This window comes from Arachis duranensis, chromosome 3, assembly GCF_000817695.3.
Source record: "Arachis duranensis cultivar V14167 chromosome 3, aradu.V14167.gnm2.J7QH, whole genome shotgun sequence".
In the NCBI taxonomy this organism is placed as follows: domain Eukaryota; kingdom Viridiplantae; phylum Streptophyta; class Magnoliopsida; order Fabales; family Fabaceae; genus Arachis; species Arachis duranensis.
Window position 1 is genome coordinate 102,927,504 of NC_029774.3, and position 26,100 is coordinate 102,953,603.

The 26,100-nt window shown below is 35.3% G+C and overlaps 1 protein-coding gene across 1 annotated transcript; it reads left to right on the plus strand.

Annotated features, from left to right (window-relative positions):
* Nucleotides 1–264: 264 nt before the first annotated feature.
* On the plus strand, nt 265–1,493 carry LOC107479898 (uncharacterized). Its single transcript, XM_016099996.1, has 2 exons — nt 265–365; nt 1,103–1,493. The coding sequence occupies exons 1-2, from the start codon at nt 265–267 to the stop codon at nt 1,491–1,493; spliced, it is 492 nt and encodes a 163-aa protein (XP_015955482.1).
* The last annotated feature ends 24,607 nt before the right edge of the window (nt 1,494–26,100 follow it).

Consider the following 26,100-nt stretch of genomic DNA (forward strand, 5'->3'; position numbering starts at 1 on the left):
CACAACTTTTGTTTTTGGTGAGGACTGCCTGCTTGCCTTTGAAACCTTGAAATCAAAGCTTGTCACTGCACCTGTCATTTCTGCACCGAACTAGGCCCTACCATTCGAGCTAATGTGTGATGCCAGTGACTATGCCATAGGCACAGTTCTGGAACAACGACATGACAAGCTTCTATACGTCATTTATTATGCTAGTTGTATTTAAATAATGCTCAAAGGAATTATACCACCACTGAGAGGGAACTAGTAGCGGTTGTCTATGCAATGGATAAGTTCAGATCCTATTTGATTGGTTCAAAGGTCATTATTTACACTGACCTTGCGGCTCTCAAGTACCTCTTAACCAAGCAAGACTCTAAACCAAGGTTAATCAAATGAGTACTGCTTCTCCAAGAATTTGACATTGAGATCAGGGACAGAAAGGGATCAGAAAACTAGGTGGCATATCATTTATCACGAATTGAGCCTGCATCAGGAACAACCACGCCCATCACTGAGGTGTTCGAGACTTTCCCTAATGAGCAGCTTTTTGCAATCCAAAAAGTATCATGGTTTGCAGACATTGCAAACTAAAAAGCCATGAAGTTCATTCCGAAAGGGTATAGTAGACAGCAAGTGCGTAAACTTCTGCATGATGCTAAATACTACCTGTGGGATGAATCCTACCTCTTTAAGAGATGCTCGAATGGTATAATCTGGAATTATGTCTCTGGGGAAGAAACCTAGTGGATTCTATGACATTGTCATAGCTCTGAATATGGAGGACATCTTGGAGGAGAGCGAATAGCTACCAAGGTCCTTCAGTGCAGATTTTTCTGGCCAACACTCTTCAAGGACTCCCGAGAGTTTGTCTGTAATTGTGATAAATGCCAACGAGATGGAATCTCCCTCATAATCACGAAATGCCACAACAAAAAATTCTGGAAATTGAGCTGTTTGATGTTTGAGGAATAGACTTCATGGGACCTTTTCCACCCTCATATTCAAACACCTACATCCTGGTGGCAATGGACTACGTGTCTAAGTGGGTTGAGGCAATCGCTTCCCCCACTAATGACACCTGAGTGGTGTTGAAATTCTTGCAAAAGTACATCTTTAGCAGGTTCAGCGTCCCACGGACACTGATTAGTGACAGAGGCACCCATTTCTGTAACAGACAACTTGCCTCCATCTTACAGAGATACGGTGTTCATCACAAAGTGGCCACCCCTTACCATCCACAGACCAATGGACAGGCTAAAGTCTCCAACAGGGAGCTCAAACAAATTCTAGAGAGAATACTCGACGTCTCTAGAAGAGATTGGGCGAAGAAACTTGACGATGCTCTCTGGGCATACCAGACTGCATTCAAAAACCCCATCGGGATGTCCCTCTACCAATTAGTCTATGGCAAGGCATGCCACCTACCCGTGAAATTGGAGCACAAAGCATATTGGGCAACAAGATTCCTCAACTTTGATCCCAAGGCTGCAGAAGATAAGAGGTTGCTCTAATTAAATGAGCTGGATGAATTTCGACAGGCTACTTTTGAGAATGCCAAGATTTATAAAGAAAGATCCAAGAAATGGCATGATAGAAGGATATCTACCAGAGAATCCCAGCCTGGTCAACAGGTTCTACTCTTTAACTCCAGACTCAAGTTATTCCCTGGGAGACTCAAGTCACGATGGACAGGACCTTTTGTGGTCACTAGCGTGTCGCCCTATGGTCATATAGAACTTCAGAGCCAATATTCTGATAAACGATTCACTATCAATGGCCACCGTATCAAACACTATCTAGGGGGCCAATTGAGCAATCTAGGGGGCCCAATTGAGCAAGAGGTTTTCATCCTCCTGCTTGCATGACAACAACATTGTCCAGCTACTGACAATAAAGAAACGCTTGTTGGGAGGCAACCCAGCCATATGTTTAGTATACTTCATTCCCTTCCAGTGACAGACCCAAAAAATTTATATTGACGGAGCAAAAAAAAATACACATTACTATCAAAAGATATATTAATCTAAATTTAATAAAATAAAAGTGCACATTAATTATTCGAATACAAAAAAAAAACAAAAATTACATTAGCCGCAAACTTTTTTTTCTTCAAATCTTGAAGGTATTTCTCTTTTTATTTTCATATTTTAAAAATGTTGAATAATTGTTTCATTTTCACTTTGATTGAATGTTTCTCTCTATATATATAACCAAACAATCATTACTATATTAAAATATTCTTCCATTACTAATTTTAAAATTAAAAGAATATATATTCTAAATTAATAAATTGATCAATTGACATTAAAAATTTATATGCAATATAATTACATATAAGAAAATAAAACGAAAGATAAACAAATAAATAATAAGGACCACTAAATTGAGAATAAAATAAAATATATAAATTCATGAAGAGTATAAAAAATTAGATTAATACCTAAACTATAATTGCTTGAACTAAAATTTACAATTGAAAATATCAAAAAGAGAAATAATAAAATTGAAAGATACAGAGAATCATAGAGAGGTATATAAAAAAATAGAGAATTTATAATTTATCTTTTGATGAAGAGAAGATAACCACTAGACAAAAAATAGAAAAAGAAGGTTGAAAATATGAAACTGAGAAAAGGGTTTAAGAGAATAAAGGAGTGGTGATGGCTGGAATTTGAGAACGGAAGAAGACTAGATTTGATTAGGTTAACTAATAGTCAAAATGATAAAAAGATAAAGTGGATTTAAGATTTTAAATAATTGGGCTTAATTTATTTGTAACGGAGTCATTTAAAATTTAAAATAAAAATATATTATATATGTATCTTTTTTAAAAAAAAAATTAAAATGAGAGTCGGGGCAAGTGCCCCATCCTACCCTATGTAGGTCCGTCCCTGTTCCCTTCATTCGTTTTTAGTTTGAGTTCATTTTTTGTTTAGTTTTCATTAATTTCCATATCTTTTCCCTTGCTTTTTAAAGTTTGTGATCATGTGTAGCACTTAAAACAGGATAAGGTACACATAAGATGGAGGACAAAACACCCTGGAGGCACCTCTCCCTGGCGTTGAATGCCGGAACTGGCGCCCAGCACCAGAAGGGGATGAGGGATGGGCGTTCAATGCCCCTGAAGGGGTATTTGGATCCCCAACTGGCGTTCAACGCCAGATCTGAGCGTTGAATGCCCATAAGGGGGAGGAGCAAGAATTCAAATTTCAAAGGAGAGAGAGGGAGTTGACTTTTCAAAACCAAATCTTTTCCAACCTTATCTCTTCTAACCATATCTTTCCATTCAATACTCTTTTCAAACTACATTTAAATTTAAAACTCTTCAATTCAAATATTTTTGAAATAAATTCTTCTCCAATCTTATCTTTTCAAACCATATCCCTTTCATATCATATCTTTTTCCTCCATATCTCCTAATTTCATATCTTTTTCAAATCTTTTATATTTTAACAACCCAAATCTTGGCAAACCATATCTACTCACTCATATCTTTTTTTCTTTTTATCTTTGATCTTATCTTTCACCACAAATTTCAAAACTTGTCATTTTATCTTCCTTTTTTTTAATTTTAATTTTGAAATTCACACCCCTCCATCCCTATTAATAACCATCAGACTCTCTCTCCCTCTATCACGCTCCCACTCATCTGTTTGTGCATTCTATGCTTCTTCTCCCTCTGTTTCCCTCTCTCTTTGCTTGAGACAAGCAACCTCCTAAGTTTGGTGTTACTTTTCCCTCTACTCTTTCACCTTCTCATACTTCATGGCACCAAAGGATGGAAGATCTATTTCAAGAAACAAAAAGGGAAGGATCCCTCAATCTAGCCTATAAGCCCTACAGATTTTACTCCAAGCTTCATGAGGAACACTATTATGATGTAGTGTGCAAGAAGGCAGTAATTTCGAAAGTTAAGTTTGAGCTGAAGGATAACGAATATCCTGAGATTTAAGAGTAGATCCGAATAAGGGGTTGAAAAATTCTAGCCAATCCATTCAACTAAGGTTGAAATTTTGAAAGTCCAAGAGTTTTATGCGAACTTATGGAGGTCGAACAAACAAAAGGAAGAGGGACCGGAATTCAAACCATAGCGCACCATGGTCCGATGGAAGACCTTGCTTACAGTTTGGATAAAGTGAGGGAAGTTTTACAGCTGCCCCCATTAAAGGATGACCTTAACTCCTTTAATAGGAGAGTGCATGCTGATCCAAGGCTAGATCAAATCCTAAAGGACATATGTCTCCCTGGAACACAGTGGATAACTGATAAAAAGGATCAACCAATCCAACTAAGGAGGATGGTTCTCAAGCCAGTTGCTAGGAATGGCTGGATTTTATTGGGCTCTCTATCTTCCCCACTAGCAAACGCTCCAAGGTCACAATAAGGTGGGCTATGATGATCCACTGCATCATGCTTGGCAATGAGGTGGAAGTTCATCAAATAATCCCTTGTGAGATGTATAAAATTGCAGCCAAGACCTCAACTCAGTCAAGGCTGGCCTTTCCGTACCTCATCTCTTGCTTATGTGGTGAGGCTAGAATCTCATTGACAGAGATACATTCATTGCAAAAGAAGACCCAATCACCAAGGAGATCATGGAGCACACAAGGGAACCAGTGCAAGCCAGGATTCAAAGGCCAATCTCCCATCCTAAGAGGAAGCTACCTGAGTATCCTCAAGAGCAGAGTTTTCCTCCAAGCAGTTTTGGACTCAACTAGCAGCATCTATTGAGTAGTTGAGAGCCACCACGGACTAACTAAAAGAGGAGCAAAAAGACCATTATCAGATTCCTTGCAAGCTGGTCGAAGGACTAGAGAGGCAGGGACGAGAATTAGAAGAGATGAAGCGCCAGAAGACATCCTCTGTGGAAAGCAATAACGACCATGATTAAGGTAGTTGAGTTTCATCTTACCTATCCTATCCCTATTTTAGTGCTTTATTTCCTGTTTTTCAATTCTGAGTCACATGATTACTATTAGGATTTTCCAATAGTTTAGTAGTTAATTTCTATTTCTATTAGTTAAGTTTTAAGATGTCTCACGTATCCCCTATTGAACTTAAATAAAATTTTAATTAAGAAGCAATAAAATACAAAAGTTTTGAGTATTATTACAAGTTGTTCTACTTATTTTTAAGTGGTGGCCTTATCCTTATCTTCTGAATGTATGAATTAACTGTGCATGATTGATATTTAAGTTGAGTATGTTGGCTCTTGAAAGAATTATGAATTTAGAGAAGTATTATTGGTTCTCTAAAAAAGAAAAAATATTGAATTTTAAAGCAAAAGAAACAGAAAAAAGAAATAAAGAAAAATAAAAAGAAATAAAGTGCAAGGATCCAAGGCTTTGAGCATCAATGGTTAGGAAGGTCAAAAATTGGCCTAAAAAGCTCAAAAGAGTCGCTATCCCTAAACTATATGCTTGTGGTGTGAAGGTGTCAAGTAAAAAGCTTGAGATTGAGCATTTAAAGTCGTGATCCAAAGCTAAGAGTATGGTTAAGAACCATGAGCACCACTGTCTGGGAATTTAAGCAAAGCTAAACTTGAATCAAAAGGGTTCCCCCAGTTAAGTGCTTGTGGCATTTATGTATGTGGTGGTAATACTTGAAAACAAAATGCTTAGAGTCACGGCAAGGCTCAAAGGTGCAAAGCACCAAAAAGAAGCTGTGTTCAAGAATTAAGAAAAATTAAAAAAGGAGAATCAATAATATCGTTCGGATTCCAGTTCCAAAGGGATGCCAATGTCCTGAGCTTCAAAGGAAAGTGAGATGTCAAAGCTATTCAGAAGTAAGGAGTTGATAGCCCCATTCAGTTTGAAACTGAGCTTCACTGACAACTCAGAAACCTTATGTGTTTTATTTTCTCTTCTTTAGTCCTATCTCATTTTTGGTTGCTTGAGGGAAAGAAATAGTTTAAGTTTGGTGTTGTGATAAGTGGATATCTTATACGCTTTTTCATTACATTTTCTTGGTGTTTTTAGTAGATTTTATTAAGTTTTAATAAGTTTTAGTATGTTTTAGTGCTAAAATTCATATTTGGATGCTACTTTGAGTTTTTGTGTTTTTCCTATGATTTTAGGTGATTTTTGGGTGAAATTAGCAAGATTGGAAATATCTTGTTCAGAGCTGAAGAAAGGATAGCAGATGTTGTCAGATCCTGACCTTCGTGCATTCTAACAATCATTCATAGAGCTACATAGGTCCAATTGGCACGTTCTAAATGGCCTTGGAAAGCTAACCTGTAGAGCTTTCTAGAAATATATAACAGTCTATACTTCTCTTCCAGATCACTACCCCTAACTGGTATTGAATGTCCACTTCGAGAGTTCAACGCCCAAGAAGGACCAAAGCCCAGTATTAAACACCCAAGATTGGTATTCAACGCCCCAAAGGGAGCAAGCCCAGCGTTGAACGTCCAAAACTAGCGTTCAACACCACCAAGGGACCAAGAGAGCGCGCACTCACCCCCCTAACTGGCGTTCAACACCCAGGCTCCAAGTTGAACACCAGGCATGGACGAAGCACAAGACCAAAGTGGGCCCAAAGTGGATTTCAGCACTCTTTAGCCTTGTTTCGTTTATCTTTGTATATTTTAAATTTAAATTTACATCTTTAGGGTTAGCATCTTCTATTTAAAGAGGAGATCACTTAGGTTTAGGGGAACTTATATCATACTTTACTTTCATACCTAAGTTCTCTCGGTAAATTATGAGCAACTAAACCTCTTAAGTTAATGTTAGGAGCTCTACTTACTCCTATGGATTAATAATATTACTTTTCCTATTTCAATATATATTTGATTCCATTCTATGAAGTATTGTCGTTCTTCATCCAAATGAGACTGGGTATGTCCCTTTCTCTACATGAGTTCTTTATGAGTCCTGATCCGAATAGTGTTGAGCTAAAGCTTGAGAATGCATCACCTGAACCAATAATTCATCGGAGCTAATCGAGGATAAGTGACATATAATCCGGTTAGTTATGGGTGATGAGGTTCTTGTGGCGCTAAGGCTAGAATCATAGATCTTCATTCTCCAATCCAGAAGATCTGACCTTATCTGTGGCGTTTTGAGTAGGATCAATAAAAGGAGAGTAAATTGCGTGGGATTCATCTTCGGCCATGTTGAATGACCATTGACAACGGCATTTGATATGATTTAGAAGATATTAACTTGATGAGAGGACATGAGTTAATCACTTACAACTTTGTCATAGAACGAATCATTCATCGTTGAAGTAGTCAGTATGACGTATTAATCCAGAAAGATAAAGGATCTCCAAAGCCTTTACTATTTTACCACTATTGTTTTCATATCAATTCTTTACTGTTTCTTTATTTTTTTGTTTATGCACATTCAACAACAATAACTACCTTTCTATTCACCTGACTAAGATCTGCACGATAACCATTGATTGCTCAATCCAACAATCCTCGTGGGATTGATCCTCACTCACCTGAGGTATTACTTGAACGACCCGATGCACTTGCCGGTGAAGTTGTGCGAGTTCAATTTCGTGCACCATTGAAACACATGGATAACTAAATATTTATATATATATATATATATTGAAATGTTCTTATTAATATTAAACTAACTCTGATCCGCATGAAATTGGTATAATTTATGTTTTTTGTTTTCCTTGTATATATCTGGATTTATTTATCTTTTATGCTAAAACTAATTTCCAGATCTAAAAGTACATATTGTTTTTTCTCATCATTTATGAGGCAGTAGCAGTAACACCCGTTGATAGGGTAGTAAGGCTAACTTGATTATGTTCTTCTAAATGATAAGAACAAAATACTAAGAGTCCCTGGTGGCTATGGATCCAGAAAGTTAGTTTTCCAAAAAAAATTAAAACCCAGCTTCAATAGATGAGTGCTAGTTTAATGTTAATAGACATCTTTTTACCAAACACATGAGGGTAATGATATTAGTAAGTTTTTTTATGAGAGCATTATTTAAACACCTTTGTATAAAAGGGAACGAGAAGTGGAAGGCTTATTTTGTAGCCAATCCCCATAACTGGACTAAGAAAAAGAAAATGTCTTTCATTCGCTCCCTCAAACGACATTTCAAAGAACAAATTTAAAATAATTCCTCAAACTCCCACACAAGGTCCAACATTCTTTTTGAGAAAGTGACTCAAATTGAGGAACTCTCTCCCAAACATAATATCTTCGAAGAAGTTTGCTTTGAAGATAATAACCAAGCTATAGACAACTGTGAAATACTAAGTATTCCCCAGGATGAACTATACATTTCTGAAAAGACCAAACGTGCCGGTAAATCTGATTACATTATCAAAACCATCGAAAATAATATCCCTCTAGGGCTAGAATTCGGTAAGGAATTCCACCTTCTACAAACAATCTATCCAATAACATATCTAAAAATATAAATATCTTCACATAGGATGTCTTCAAGTAGCAATCAAATCACTCATTAGAGAATGTTTAAATACTTCCATCCTCATGTGCTTGAGATGTTAGGCATAATAGCTTCCATAATTCCCTTATAGAAATAGTTGAAACTAGTCTAGGGCACGATTTGATCTATATCAATTGTTTTTCCAATAAAACTGTGAGCTTATTAGATAGAAATATCCTAGACTCACTTTTTCTCAATATTAGACTTCATGCCTTGGACATGAGTAAAGGATCTATTCCTACAGTTTTAATGTATAGGATTCAGTACAAGGTGATGAATACTTGTAATTCTCGAGTCTTTCTAAAAACTAGTGATCATGAAATAACTTTGTTTGTTACGGACATGACAAAGACAAACGTCACTATACCACGCCTTATCAAATAGGATGAAATTGATCTCTCTAAATCTTGGGCCATAGACAGAGCCATACCTACTCTACCAGACAGGCCCCCAATTACAAGAAATTAAACAAGATGAAACTGAAAAAGTTAAAATCTTCTTTGATCGATGAAATTAATTTTCTCTGGGGTCTGAAGTAGGATCTACCTATAAATCTAACTTCGCCTCAGCAATAAGATCTTTCTCTATTGCATCTCAATCTTCTCTTCCTAATCCACGAATCAGAACAGCCAACTTTGAAATTAACCTTACAGGATTACAAATAAATTCTAGTATTTCCAGACTTGTCTACCAAAAAGAAGAAGACCAACAGTCTATCCAATCTCCCATATACTCTTCTTTACATAATGATGTGTACTGAAGAATTTGTTATGGATAAAGAAGCCTTACGTAAGAATGTTAACTCTGAAGAATGGAAACTTCAGCAGAAATAGTTTATTGTATTTACTGATATTTACTGATATGACACAACTTTTTGCAATTAAAATAGATATTTTCTCTGAAGTTTCTATTCTCTAGAGTTAACATTCTTATGTAAGGCTTCTTTATCTATAACAAATTCTTTAGTACACATCATCATGTAAAGAGGAGTATGTGAGAGATTAGATAGACTTTCGATCTTCTTCTTTTTGGTAAACAAGTCTGAGAATACCATAATTTATTTGTAATCCTGTAAGGTTAATTGAAATAGATCAGACCATGCCCTAGACTGGTTTCAACTATTCCTATAATGGAATCATGGAAGTTATTATGCCTAATATCTCTTAGGCACATGAGGATGGAAGCATTTAAACCTTCTCTAATGAGTGGTTTGACTTCTTCTTGAACACATCCTATGTGAAGATACTTATATTGCCGGATATGTTCTTGGATGAATTGTTTGTTTAGAAGGTAAAATTCCTCACTAGACTCTGGCCCTAGAGGGGTGTTGTTTTCAGCATTTTTGATAATGTAATCAATTTTACCGGCATATTTGGTCTCCTCAGGAATGTATAGTTCATCCTGGGAAATACTTGGTATTTTCTGATTGTCTGTAGCTTTGATTAATATCTTCAAAGCAAATTTCTTCTTCAAAGATATTATGTTCGGAAGAAAGTTTCTTAGTTTGAGTCACTTTCTTAGAAAGAATGTTGGATCTTGTGTGGGAGTTTGAGGGATTGTTATAAATTTATTCTTTGAAACGCCGTTTGAGAGAGCGAATGAAAAACATTTTCTTTTACTTAGTCTTATTATGGAGATTGGCTACAAAATAATCCTTCCACTTCTCACTCCTTTTTATACAAAGGTGTTTAAACAGTGCTCTCATAAAAAATTTACTGATATCATTGCCCCTTTTGGTTTGGTAGAAATTTGCCTATTAATATTAAAATAGCACTCATCCAGTGAAATCGAGTTTTAACTCTTTTTTTTTTTGAAAACTAACTTTTTGGATCCATAGCCACCAAAGACTCTTAATGTTTTGTTCTTATCATTTACAAGAACATAATCAAGTTAGCCTTACTGTCCTATCAACGGGTCTTACTTCTACTACCTTGTAAATGATAAGAAGAAACAACTTGTACTTCCAGATTTGAAAATTAGCTTTAGCATATATACACGGAACATATAAGCAGAAAAACATAAATAAATTCAGATATATACAAGAAAAAACAAAAAAAATAAATTATACCAGTTTTATGTGGATCAGAGTTAGTCTAATGTTAATAAGAATATTTTTACTTCCCCATCAAGCTCTGATACCGTAGTGGATATACTGCACTCTTAGTGACACATTTAAATAACAACACAATTTAAAAAAAAATTCCCTATTTTCATGCAAGACCAAATTATTGGAATCTGTTTCTAGTTTCCTAATGTGTTATAAACTAATACTTTCTACTTTAATTATAAAAAAAATTATACTAGCATTATTCATATTTTATGTTTTCTTTTTCCAGAACTACAAGTGAGTTTCAGACATCAATAGTGGTGTGTCAGAGTCAATTAACAGGACTAAACAAAGCACAAGTGACAAAGAGACACATGGAGAACTGAACTAACCTCAAAAGCGCCAAGTACTGTTAGTGAACTCTTCCAAGCGTCGTCAAGCCTTTGTCAACAACAACGTCATCAGTAGCAATGTCACCTCAAGCCTCCACCTCCCCGAGGTCAACAATGGTCTCCGCAATGAAGAAAGTTCTCTCCTAGAATTTTCTGGTAATTCTTTGGGGTGAATGAATGGGTATTATGGAAACTCCAAGTGTGAACATATGTATGAAAGGTCATGTCCCATGGAAATAGCGATATTTTTTTAGGACGTGGATCAAGACATATAAGTCCCTGACCATTTCACATTGTCCACATATGCAACAAACATCTACATCAACAACGAGATGTGCCAGCACACAAGATTATCGTGACACGTTAGCATTTTTTATTTGGAGTTGACAAAGAAACACCTACAAGACCGTGTTGTGTCACCGAGGTAGAGGACAAGGGACAAAGTAGATCATTTTTATTTTGAGGGATCGTATTATCACTCGAAAAAATAGACAAGGATCGGGTTGGTAGTTCACTCAAATTGGATTAATACTAAACCAATTTAAATTTAAACTACTCACTATTAATATGGTTACTTCTCCAAACCGTTGAAATAAGTGGTAGCGAATAAGTGGTAGTGTTAAACTGCCCACTATTAACACAATTACTCTTTTTAATTGCCCACTATTAACACTTGCTTCTTTCGCCCACTGACTTTTTTTAATTGAGATATACTTTGTTTATTAAAAAATTCTAAGATATAAATTAATTAAAATTAATATAAATAATAATAAAATATATCAAATTATTAACACTTTTTTATTATTTAAAAATTATATTTTTATACTTACAAATATCCATATTTGGTTTTAAATAAAACAAAAAGAGTGGAAAAAGATAATTTTTTGGAAAAAATTTATATATATCTCATTACATTCATATCTTGTTTACAGTGTAAATGAGATAATTACGAATGTATTTCATTTGCAAATGAAATAAAGTCAAATAAAATTGTATCTTATCTCGTTTACAGAGAATAAACAAGATACGTACATAAATTCATTTACACTATAAACGAGATATGTAACAAAACCTAAAAATATAAATAGTATCGAAAAACCTATTTCAATCAATAAAATAATTAAAATATTTATTTAAAAAAACTAAATTTATGTGGATAAGCAAATATTAATATAGTATCTCAAACTTTCCAAGGCTGATCTTTTTAGAAATAGAACAAGATTGTGGAAATAATGCACAAATCGGACGATTCGATTTGTGTTAAAATAATTTTTTTTACCGTAAAACAAATCAAAAGGTTCGATTTACATATTTAAAAAATTTTTAATACTAAATACAAATTTGACCTTCAAATTTGTATGTTTAAAAAATAAAAAAAATTAACACCCTTAAAGTTATATATTTAAAAAAAATTAAAGTCACAAATCTAGTCTGTATAAAAAACACACCAAGTCTCAATATTATTAGAAAATATCATTTAAACCACAAGGTGAGTTCTATGGTGCCTTTGTTATGGTGTCTAAATTGCCTGATGGTTTCAGTGGCTAAGAGAAAGGGGGTTGAATCTTAGCCCCCTTTTTTGCTTGAATACACTTTCTGGTCTTTGAGGATACTTTTCTGTTTTTGTCTCGTCCCTAGCCACGAGATTTTTTACTTTTGTCTCGTCACTTGGCACGAGATATTTTTTATTTTAGTTCCTGTACAGCAAAAACAGAAAATAAAGAAGTAGAAAGAGAAGATTACACCCAGATATATCCTGGTTCAGCTGCTAAGTGCAATGCAGCCTATATCCAGTCTCCATCACAACAATGATGGAATTTCACTATAATCATCCAGATTACAAATTGCAAAGTGCTAACCCAACTTACAAGGGGATTCCCACAGAATCATGAAACACAACATAGATGAACAAAGGAACTCTAAGGACATCTATGGCTTTTTCTTTTAATTTTGCACACTCTGCCTTTTTCCGCTCTATGGCTTTTTCATACAAACCTCACTGTTTGCCTTTTTCCATGAGACTCAAGACATGACAAAATTAAACAGAAAATTACAAAATAGAAAGCATTGAAGGAGAAGAACTTCTGTTAGCTTGGGTAGCTATAAGAACTCTGCACTTACTCTCCTTACTTCAAACCATGGCTGTTCACCCTTTTTATAGAAGAGTGAAGCCTCCACAGTTGAAACCAAACAAACCAAGCTTAACTTCTTCTCCATGCAGAATAAACCGGTTTGGCCAGAAAGAGAGAAGAGGTAACTCATGCATAACCAACATACAAATACCTATAGTCCTTCCTTGGTCATCATCCTTCATCAATCCGAGCACTCCATCCTTGGCTTGCTCCCCAAGATGGATTTCTAGCCCTTGATGCTTTATGATGATGATGGCTTCATCTGCTCCAATCTCTGCCTCCTCCATCACTTCGTCACTCTAGCTACTTCCTGTGGTGGTTGAGCAGAATCAGAGACAAGCCATCCTCCAAAGATCTTCCTTGCTGGCCGAATCTTCATCAACCATTTTTGGTATGAAGAAGCCAAGATCTCATCATAGAATCTTACCATAAGTGATGCAGATCTTAGCCACAGCATACTTTTCTTTTGTTATGTTTTCTTGCCATCATTAGCTCGATGGTCTTGAAGCATGCATCTTCTTCTTTCTTTTGGTTGTTGAACATTGCTTCCATTGTTTCCTGGGTAATGACTGAAGCAAAGAAAGAAAGAGATGAGAGAGAGAATAGGCAATCTTGGAAGAAAAGCAATTAAATGAGTTAAACCAATTAATCGGTAAAAGTTGCTTTTACTTTCCTTAGAGTGGCGTGTAGCAAGAATCATAATGATTCCCATCAAATCAAAGTCAAATTCTCTCTCATAGTTCCATGCAATAAATGGTAATGTAATTAATTTGAAATCCATCACATGGTTGGAATTGAGATCCGTTGGAAGCAAACCTTGCTTTCATTCAAATTTGGTTTCGGACCCATCATGCTTGCCTTCAAGCAAATTTAATTTTGGGCTTGTAACAACAAAATTCATCCTAGCCCATTTAACACATCATAAATTCAGCTACATATATTAAACCATTTTTGTACCAAAGCTAATGGATTTAACCAATTGGGCTTAAGTAATAATTTTGGGCCCAATATCAAGAATAATAATTCAGCCACAACAAACAAAACATTTTTGCATCAATGCTGAATGTATTCATAAAACACTTGGGCTTGCAATTTTTTTCTTTTATTTTCGGCCCAATAAAAAATCTACACAGTAAAATTAATTTAATTAATATATCAATCAAAATTAGACAAATAATTTTGCTGTTAATAATGTTTGATCATCATCAATTTAAATTAGAGTTTTCCAAACTCATCAATCTCCCCCTTGATGACAAACATTATTAAAATTGAAATGGAAAGAAATTGAAAGATTTGAGTACGAGTACTCCCTTTGAAGATTGAATTTCTCCCCCTTTCAAATTATCACATGGCTCCCCCTTGATGTATGCTATTTTACCAAGGGAAGCACTAACTTGTGACATTTAAATCAAGTTTCAAGTAACAATGTTATTTAGCATATTATATTATGCTAAATGCTTGATCTATGAGCAGTTTAAATTGATAATCAAAACTTATTTGACATCAATAAACTTATTTTCTACTCAATGCACACAACATAATCAAACAGAAATAATTTTTTTTTGCTGTTCAAATTGGTTAAAAAATATTTTCCAACAAATCAGAGCAATGATAGTTATGGTAGAAAAAATATTTTTCAAGCAAGATATAATCTTTCCAAACACAGCAACTATTTCCATTAAGAATTAAGAAAAACTGCCAAAAATAAATTCAACATTAAGCATTTTATCAAGGTAATTCAGTAAACATATTTTACCAAGATAAAAATCAAATGATGGCAAAGCAATATTCAAAGCAGTAATATTCAAAGCAGTTGCATCACAAAAAAATACTTCAAGCATGAATCCTATTTAACAGGAATGACCATGAATTCTCAAGAGAGAATTTCAATCCCTGTTTTCCAATTTCAATTTTTTTTATTTTTCTCCCCCTTTTGTCATCAAAGGGTCACCTGCAAACAGTTGTGATATAGCAAACAAAATATTCAAAATATAGTCAAACACAACAGAGTATCACAGGGTATCTCAGAGTTATAAGAGTTTCCAGCCCAACAAAATAAAGTACCAAATTGAGCCTACTTAAGCCAATATCCTAAACCTTAAAACAGAAAATTAATCATCAGACAAATTGAGATCAGAGTCTCCAACATCTTCTTCACTGCCAACTCCCAGATCCTTCTCCAAGTTTTCCAGCATCAGACCCACTCGCTCTTTACATCTCCCCCAAGCCCGTTCATTTTCATAGGCTAGCTTGCGAGCAGCCCTATGAAATTGAACCATGAGTGTAGACATATTGGAGAATTCGGTGAGGATTTCTCTTATGGATTCGGTTGCTTTGGAGGATTCAAACTGACTTTCAAGGTCGCTGTCCATTGGCATTGATTTCTTACTCTTGGTTCCTTTTACAGCACCACCACCTTTGATCATAGAAAATTTGTTCTCCATAGCCTCATTTGTTAAATCTACCTTATAGTACTAAAAAATACACGTAAGAAACATTCCATAAGGTAAATTAGCCTTTTTGGTACTTCTTACAGACTCCCACATATGTCTAATCATGAGATAAGCAAATGAAATAGGAGAAGAAGTAACAAGGGCAAAAATTATTAAAGAATCAGATACTGTTACCCTATTGTGAAAACCACTTTGTGGGGTTAAAATGTGAGTAATGATGCGGTGCAGCAGTGAGTTGGTTGGTCCAAGAGCCTTGTGAGTAGGAACTGTGCTGTCCAATCCAGACATGTTTGCACAGATATGAGAGAGAACTTGCTTGTAAGTAAGCCCAACATGTTCATCCCATTTGTCATTCATGTATACCCTTGGTCCTTCATCCATGTAGCTAAGGGCAGCACTGATGGTTTCAGTGTTCAGAGTGATATGCACACGTTTCACATAGGAGTGAAGACTACCATCAATCAGTCTGAGATTTGCATAAAATTGCCTAACCAATTTTGGATAAACCATTTTGTGAGTGTGGAGCAATGGGGACCATTTGATGTTGTCAAACAGAGGTTGCAAGATGATTTCTTTGGCTGCCAGTTGCTCAAGATTCACCAAATATGAGGGACAGATACGCCTCTTTTCCAAAACCTCTTGATGGAATTCATAGAATGCACATGTCAAGAATCTGGATGGATCATAGTGAGAATGTGGCTTGTGAAATTTGTTCTTGAATTCCAGTGACTCAAGATTTGCCGGTTCCCTGGTTTCATGCAACACAAAACCTTTGGGCTTCTGAGAGCTTCTGCCTGATGTGTGTGGTGTAGCCTTCTTTGGTGAACGTGGCGGTGGTGAAGGAACGGGTGAGGTGTGAGATGATTCTTCCTCAACACTGGACTCCTTGTTTTTGCCACGGCCAGAGCTTTTGTGAGCAATCTTCTTTCTCATGGTGGGTGTTTGTTTGGTAGATTGAGAGGGAGAGGATGAAGATGTAGAGTGAATGTGAATATGTGTGTGTGATTGTGGAGTGAACTGTTTTTGAGAGAGACGGATTCTTCCACTTTTTCTTGATGTAGTTTTCTTTTTCATTATGTGAAGAGAGATAATGAGGGTGTAAGAAGAAGGGATGGCTGAAGGTGGAGAGTGGAGGGAGGTTAAGGAAGCAATAAATGTTGATTGGAGAGAGATAGTGGGGGTGGTTAATGGTCATCATGCGCGGTTATTAACCAGGGCGGTTTCCCAAGGATTTGAAAAGGTGGTTCCTTGAATCAAGGGATTAGTTGAAAAAGAAAGATTTGATTTGACATTATCCCTTTTTCAACTAGATATGATAGGACAACTTTGAGATTTGATTTTCAAAAGGGTAAGTAACTAACAAAACGGTCAGAGATGGGTCAAAGGGATTTTGTGGGGCCCATTGGAATTTATTTCTGCGCAGTCTCCCCCTTAATCATAGCTCTCCCATCATGCATTTATTTTTATCTCGTCCATTCCTGCGGGATAAAACTGAATAGAATTAGAATTTCAAAAATTTTCAACAGAGTTTATATCAATTATTCCCAAGCTTTTCCTTAACAAACAAAATCTGTCTTCACAGAGGGGTTTTGTAAAAATATCAGCAAGTTGTTCTTCAGATTTTACAAATTGAATATCAATAGTACCCTTTTGCACATGTTCTCTAATGAAATGATATTTGATCTCAATGTGCTTAGTTCTTGAGTGCAAAACAGGATTTTTTGAAATATTTATGGCACTCATGTTATCACAGAACAAGGGTATACTATTGATTTTTAACTTGTAATCTTCCAACTGTGTTTTTAACCAAATTAATTGTGAACAACATGCAGATGCGGATATATATTCAGCTTCAGCTGTGGATAGAGCCACTGTGGTTTGTTTTTTGCTTGACCACATGTTGAGTGAGCTTCCAAGAAAGCAACACATGCCGGAAGTGCTCCTTTTATTCACTCTATCTCCCGCATAATCTGCATTACAAAACCCTACTGCACAAAAATCATCAGATTTTGGATACCATAAGCCATAATCACATGTTTCCTTAATGTATCTAATGATGCACTTAACAGACAAAAGATGGGATTCTTTTGGGTGAGATTGAAATCTTGAACATACACCCACACTTTGAACAATATCCGGTCTAGAGGATGTAAGATACATTAGTGAACCAATCATTCCCCTATACCGTGTTTCATCCACATCTTTGCCATCATCATCTTTTTCAAGTTTATTGTTTGGATGTATTGGTGTTCCCATTGGTTTAGAATTTTCTAGGCCAAACTTTTTGATAAGTTCTTTTGCATACTTTCCTTGGTGAATAAAAGTACCACTAGGAGTTTGTTTAATTTGGAGGCCAAGAAAGAAAGTTAGCTCTCCCATTAAACTAATTTCAAACTCACTAGTCATGAGTTTTCCAAACTCTTCACACAAGGACTCATTGGCCGATCCAAACACAATATCATCCACATAAACTTGAACAAGAAGGATGTCATCATTAGAAACTTTAATAAATAAAGTCGTGTCTGTGGTACCCCTTTGAAATTGATTTTCTAATAAGAAGGCACTAAGCCTTTCATACGAAGCTCTTAGAGCTTGCCTAAGGCCATAAAGAGCCTTTGAAAGTTTGAAAACATGATTTGGAAAATCTTTATATTCAAAACCGGGGGGTTGGGCCACATACACTTCTCTATCAATAAAGCTATTAAGGAAAGCACATTTGACATCCATTTGAAACATTTTGAAACCCTTGTGGGCAGCATAGGCAAGAAGCAATTAAAGACTCATCAAAATCAATACCCTCTTCTTGATCGTAACCTTGAGCCACTAATCTAGCCTTGTTACGAACAACTTGTCCATCCTCACCAAGTTTATTTTTAAAAACCCATTTAGTACTCGTTACTTTCTTACCATCCGGATGGGGTACTAGTGTCCAAACCTCATTCTTGTCAAATTGAGCAAGCCCCTCTTGCATTGCTTTAACCCATGATGGGTCTTCAAGAGCTTGTTTGACATTGTTGGGCTTCATTTGTGACAAGAGGGCAAGATTGCTAGGTTCGGTTTGCCTTTTGGTGGAGGATCTTGTGGTTACACCTTGAGAGGGATCACCAATGATGAAGTCATGAGGATAACCCCTCATGGACTTCCATTCTCTAGGCTTTCAGACAGGTGTTGAGCTTTGATGAACTTCTGGTGGTCTCACTGTTTCAGTTTCTCGTGTCTGCTCAGGAGACAAAATGGAAGTTTCTCCTTCGATCTGACGAGATAAAACTGGGCTGGCAGATTCTTCAATTCTGGCAGACTTGGGATTTTCTTTGCTTGTTCCAGCTCTTTCACAATCTGAATCACTCTCGATCACAATACTGGGAATTAAGTTAGAATCACAAAAAGTAACATGTATGAATTCCTCTATGGTTCTATGTTCTTTAAGGTAAATTCTATAGGCTTTGCTAGTGATGGAATATCCAACAAATATTCCTTCATAAGATTTTGGATCAAACTTACCAAGATTTTCTTTGTTGTTAAGCACAAAACATTTGCATCCAAAAACATGAAAGTACTTAAGATTTGGAGGGGTTCTTTTCCATAGCTCATAAGGAGTTCTTTTCAACCATTTTCTAATTATTGTCCTATTCAAAATATAACATGCTGTATTTACAGCTTCAACCCATAGAAATTTAGGAACCTCATTCTCACATAACATAGCCCTAGTCATTTCTTGAAGGCTTCTATTCCTTCTTTCAACAACCCCATTTTGTTGAGGTGTTCTAGGGCATGAAAAATTATGAGAAATTCTAAAGTTATCACAGAATTTTTCAAAGTCTTGGTTTTCAAATTCCTTTCCGTGATCACTTCTCAAATGAGCTACTTTTAAATCTTTTTCATTTTGAATTTTCTTGCAAAGGGTTGAGAAAGCATGAAAAGTATCATTTCTATGAGCAAGAAAAAGTACCCAACCAAATCTAGAGTAATCATCTACCACTACCAAACCATAGTGTTTACCTCCTAGACTTTGTGTTCTAGTTAGACCAAAAAGATCAATGTGTAACATCTCTAATGGCCTTTTGGTTAAAATTCCATCTTTTGGTTTAAAAGAGGATTTAACTTGTTTGCCTAATTGACAAGCATCACAAGTAAGATACTTATCAAATTTAATTTTAGGAATTCCTCTAACCAGATTTTTCTTCACTAGCTTAGAAATTTGGTACACGCTAGCATGACCCAACTTTCTATGCCATAGCCATTTTTCAGATTCAAGTGATGTAAAACATGTTACATTTTGTTCTTTCAAGTCCTCAAGAGTTAATCCATACACATTGTTGCATCTCTTAGCTTCAAAAAGAATATCCCCAGTTTTTTCACAAACAACCAAGCACACAATTTTCTAAAAATTACTTCAAATCCTAAATCACACAATTGACTTACACTAAGTAAGTTATGCTTCAAACCATTGACAAGAAGAACATCATTTATATAAGATGAAAAGTTTTTACCAACTTTTCCAACAGCCACTATCTTTCCTTTTCCATCATCACCAAAAGTGACAAGTCCTCCATCATATTCATCAAGCTTTATGAAGAAGGTTGTCTTTCCAGTCATATGCCTAGAGCATCCGCTGTCCATGTACCACATATTTTCCTTCTTCTTGGATGCTAGACATACCTACAAAATAAGCTCAAGTGACCTTAAGTATCCAAATTTTCTTGGATCCTTTCACGTTAAACCATATCTTATGTCCCAAATCATTGTAATAAAAAACAACCTTGTAAAATTTATCACCAATGATTCTTTTACCAAAGAAACATTGAACGGGAAAATGACCACTTCGGTTACACAATCTACAAAACCTTGGAGTTTCTGTTTTGTTAAAGTAGGTGGGATCTTGAAACCTTGTGTCATTGGATGAAGAAGCTTTATCTTTAAAGGAAGATTTCTCATCAGATTTATAAAATCCCAAACCAGCTTTATCAAAGAGTGGTTTTTGACTAGCCAAAATTTGATTTAGATTTTCAGAACTTTGAGTAAATTTAGCTAAGTCATTTTCAAGATTTTTAACCTTTTCCAGCAACTCTTCATTTTCTTTAAAATAGTTTACATATGCAACTACCGAGTGATCACTTTCATAACTTCTAAGTTGGGCTTTCAACTGCTTATTTTCTTCCACAAGATCACATGCAGTTTCGGCCTCCCTTAGCTTTTCTTTGAGAAAATCATTTTCAGCTTTAAGAATGAAAATTTGTTGTTCAAGATCTTGATTATCAGTCAGAAAACATCTTATTTTTTCAGAAAGGTGATCTATCATAAGATGAAGGTCTTCAGTGTCAAGGTTTTAAAAGAATACCTGATCTACATGATTTGCCATAAGACAAGGCTGTGACTTAGTCTCAGATTCTTCATTACTGTCAAAGTCATTTTCTAAGTCTTCCCATGATGCCATCAGACCCTTCTTCTTTCCTCCTTTTTTCTTCTCCTCCTTTTTTAACTTGGGACAATTAGATTTGTAATGCCCCATTTCCTTACAGTTGAAACAGGTCACTTTGCTAAGGTCTTTCTTCATTTTTCTTGAGCTGCCGCCTTTGCCTTTGAACTTCACCATTTTCCTGAATTTTTTGGCAAACAACACAAATTCATTTTCAGATGAGTTATCACTGGATTCATCATCCAGAGGGTTAGTTACAGAAGAAAATGCAATTACTTTCTTTTTTGACTCCTTTTTTAAATAAGTGTTTTCAAAAGCAAGAAGGTTTCCTCTCAAATCATCAAGTGTCATGGAATCAAGATTACTACTCTCAGAAATAATTAAAGCTTTTGTTTCCCACTCTTTAGTGAGACATCTCAGCACTCTTCTCACAAGCACAGAATCAGAATGTGTTACTCCCATAGCATCCAAGCCAACAGTGATGGTGTTGAACCGTTCGAACAGTTCATCAATGGATTCTCCTTCCTTCATTGTAAACATTTCATACTCCCTGTTTAACATGTCTATCCGAGTCTTCTTTACAATGGTGGTTCCTTCATGAGTGATTTGTAACTTATCCCAGATTTTCTTTGTTATTGTGCATCGTGATACCCGTCGGTACTCCTCGAAGCTGATAGCACAGTTGAGTAGGTTTATGGCCTTGGCATTTAGCTCCACTTTCTTCCTATCTTCTTCGGTCCATCTTGCTTCTGGTTTAAGAGTGACTACTCCTTCAGCACTTGTGTTAGTAGGAAGCTGTGGTCCTTCTAGGATGATCTTCCAAAGCCTGTAGTCTACTGCTTGCACAAAGATCTTCATTCTCTCCTTCCAATAGATATAGTTTTTCCCATTGAAAAGAGGTGGTCTGTTGCTTGACTGCCCTTCTGTGAGATTGTACGATACCAGATTTGAGCCACTGCTTTCTGCCATGAGGATCTTTTCTCCAAGCTGCAAAGCTTGATCTCTTTGAGACCAAGCTCTGATACCAATTGATGGTTTCAGTGGCTAAGAGAAGGGGGGTTGAATCTTAGCCCCCTTTTTCGCTTGAATACACTTTCTGGTCTTTGAGGATACTTTTCTGTTTTTGTCTCGTCCCTGGCCACGAGATTTTTTACTTTTGTCTCGTCACTTGGCACGAGACATTTTTTATTTTAGTTCCTGTGCAGCAGAAACAGAAAATGAAGAAGTAGAGAGAGAAGATTACACCCAGATATATCTTGGTTCAGCTGCTAAGTGCAATGCAGCCTACATCCAGTCTCCATCACAACAATGATGGTATTTCACTATAATCATCCAGATTACAAATTGTAAAGTGCTAACCCAACTTACAAGGGGATTCCCACAGAATCATGAAACACAACATAGATGAACAAAGGAACTTTAAGGACATCTATGGCTTTTTCTTTTAATTTTTCACTCTCTGCCTTTTTCCGCTCTATGGCTTTTTCATATAAACCTCACTGTTTGCCTTTTTCCAGAGACTCAAGACATGATAAAATTAAACAGAAAATTACAAAATAGAAAGCATTGAAGGAGAAGAACTTCTGTTAGCTTGGGTAGCTATAAGAACTCTGCACTTACTCTCCTTACTTCAAACCATGGCTGTTCACCCTTTTTATAGAAGAGTGAAGCCTCCACAGTTGAAACCAAACAAACCAAGCTTAACTTCTTCTCCATGCAGAATAAACCGGTTTGGCCAGAAAGAGAGAAGAGGTAACTCATGCATAACCAACATACAAATACCTATAGTCCTTCCTTGGTCATCATCCTTCATCAATCCGAGCACTCCATCCTTGGCTTGCTCTCCAAGATGGATTTCTGCCCCTTGATGCTTCATGATGATAATGGCTTCATCTGCTCCAATCTCTGCCTCCTCCATCACTTCGCCACTCTAGCTACTTCCTGTGGTGGTTGAGCAGAATCAGAGACAAGCCATCCTCCAAAGATCTTCCTTGCTGGCCGAATCTTCATCAACCATTTTTGGTATGAAGAAGCCAAGATTTCATCACAGAATCTTACCATAAGTGATGCAGATCATAGCCACAGCATACTTTTCTTTTGTTATGTTTTCTTGCCATCATTAGTTCGATGGTCTTGAAGCATGCGTCTTCTTCTTTCTTTTGGTTGTTGAACATTGCTTCCATTGTTTCTTGGGTAATGACCGAAGCAAAGAAAGAAAGAGATGAGAGAGAGAATAGACAATCTTGGAAGAAAAGTAATTAAATGAGTTAAACCAATTAATTGGTAAAAGTTGCTTTTAATTCCCTTAGAGTGGCGTGTAGCAAGAATCATAATGATTCCCATCAAATCAAAGTCAAATTCTCTCTCATAGTTCCCATGCAATAAATGGTAATGTAATTAATTTGAAATCCATCACATGGTTGGGATTGAGATCCGTTGGAAGCAAACCTTGCTTTCATTCAAATTTGGTTTCAGACCCATCATGCTTGCCTTCAAGCAAATTTAATTTTGGGCTTGTAACAACAAAATTCATCCTGGCCCATTTAACACATCATAAATTCAGCTACATATATTAAACCATTTTTGTACCAAAGCTGATGGATTTAACCAATTGGGCTTAAGTAACAATTTCGGGCCCAATATCAAGAATAATAATTCAGCCACAACAAACAAAATATTTTTGCATAAATGCTGAATGTATTCATAAAACACTTGGGCTTGCAATTTTTTTCTTTTATTTTTGGCCCAATAAAAAACCTGCACAGCAAAATTAATTCAATTAATATATCAATCAAATTAGATTAATAATTTTGCTGTTAATAATGTTTGATCATCATCAATTTAAATTAGAATTTTCCAAACTCATCATTGTCTAACTTCCCTTTTAAAGTAAAAAATAAAATATTTAAAATAAAAAACAAATCATGTAAAATTTATTAAATATAATTTATTTATCTCTTTTAGTAATTTGGGTACAAAGTGTTAGGCACCGTAGCATTCACCAAACCACAATACCAAAATTAGAAAGCGTTAAATGAAATCTGGAATTGATAGCATTATCTTAAATCATTTCTATAGAAAAAGATTGAGGTAATGTCCAGAATGATTCCTGAAATTCCCAACGAGCTTCAGTTATGTTTTTAATTTTTTAAAATAACTAGATAAATCTCTTAAATTGCAAAATGTGAATCTCCGGATCCCTAATTGGATGATTGTTAACACAGTACTTAATAAGTACAGTTAAATGTCAACATGACACAATGGAATAAAATATCATTTTGGAGTAAAAGCTGAAAAAGATTAAAATAATTGTATTCTCCTATCTTAGTCAAATTATATCCCCTCTCTTTGATCCCCTACCAAAACCTGTTCCTTCTTCCTCATGGACTCATCTCCTTCATTGTTGCCTTGATTGTCTAGCAGGGGCTCCACTTTGACATCCTTAGCTCTATCAAGTGCAAGAATTTTCCAACAAAACACCGTCTTCGCACATTATTAACTGAGAAAGATACACAAAGAGAGGTCACATATACACAAACATGTTTCTCCATTATTTTCACAAATTATTTTCTGAAATTCTTTCATTGTTGTGGTTATCTTCTATTAGATTGTACGGATTTCCGATTTCAATACACACATCAATCACTTTAATTATTCTATCTATTCTTTGGTTCTTCATTTGATTTGTTTTTATTAAGATTGTATAAAGACATTTTTTTGGGTTACCAATCTTTGGCTTGTTGAAGAAGATAAAAAGCCTAGCCTTTGATAGAATTATTATAATTTTCAAAAAAAATATATTTTATAAATTAATTATTTTTTCTCCTTTTTTGTGTGTTTTCTTTTTTTATATTCTTTTTTTATTTAATACTACAAAAAATTGATATATGGACAAATAAGGATCTTGGTGTCACTATAGAGTTACAAGTGAGTTCTTGTTTCTCCAATATCTAAGTTTTATTTTCTCTGTTTCTTATTATAGTCGTTATTGACCAATTCTTAATGGAGAATTTTTTACAAGTCTGCAACTACTTGAAAATTTTTAGATATGTCAAAGGAAAGATGCTAGCCAACCAATACCAATTTAATAAAAAAATTATGTGTGGCCTGAGCAATATTCTAGATTTATCCTAATTGAAAAGTTCATACCAGAGTATTTGGTAGTCATCTTCTGGATTTATCCTATTTCATACCTTACTAAATATAGATTTAATATATAATTTTTCTTTTTTTGCAGTTTGGAAGCCATTGTAACTTCTTTACTTAAGCTTAAATCATAGATTTCCATTCTATAACAATGTGTTTGACTTGGTCCATGCTACGAGTTCTTTGGATGTTAGTGGTGAACCAGAGAAGTTAGAGTTTTTGATCGCATTTTGCTTTCGGAGAGCTTGTTTTGGCTAGACAACTTCTATTGCACAAGCGATGAGAAGGAAGAGAAAACTAACTAGGTTTATCGAAGAATTTGGATATAAAAAGTTGAAATGGGTTGTGGGAGAGAAAATTGATAGTCTTGGATCTGGTAAGTTGTCTTATCTGCCATTCTTCATAAGCCAATAAAAGTGTAAAGCATATGTACTAATGCAAGTATGCAACAATAGAAGGAAAGAGGTAAGAACTCTTTCATTCTTGACATCCATGACCTCTTTCATTAATAGAATAAACATTCTTATTAGCAAAATTAACTATCATGGTTGTCTACAAACCATTCCTATTATAATTCCTCATACAATAATATGAATGTCCAAAAGAGCATTTGTATGATTATTCTCCACATATTTTACCCATATTTTCTGGCAAATATGCATGCCCGCTGTGAGCTGTAGACAAGTGATGAACATATGAAATGTTAACACTTGCCTTTGTGAGATTATTTACAAATATTTTAGAAATATATCAGCTGATGTATATGATCTTTTCTTGTTAAGTTGTCGGTTTATATGTAAAGCTTATATTGTATTATTAAACTCTTTTTAATTTACACAACCTTGAGTTTGAAGCATGACCCTTGTAATTTACGCAACCGTCGAGTCCGAATATGGATTCAATTGCATGTATCGATTCATCTTGAATGAAGGAGAATAAGAGCTGATTCTGAAATTATTCTCAGATTTGGGTCTTTAGGGTTTTAAAACTAATAATGGATTTGAATTGAGTACAAATAAACAATTTAAAATATCATTTTGAACATATTATCATGGTGTTCACATCATAGTCTATATTATACAGCTAATGTGATAGTTAACAGT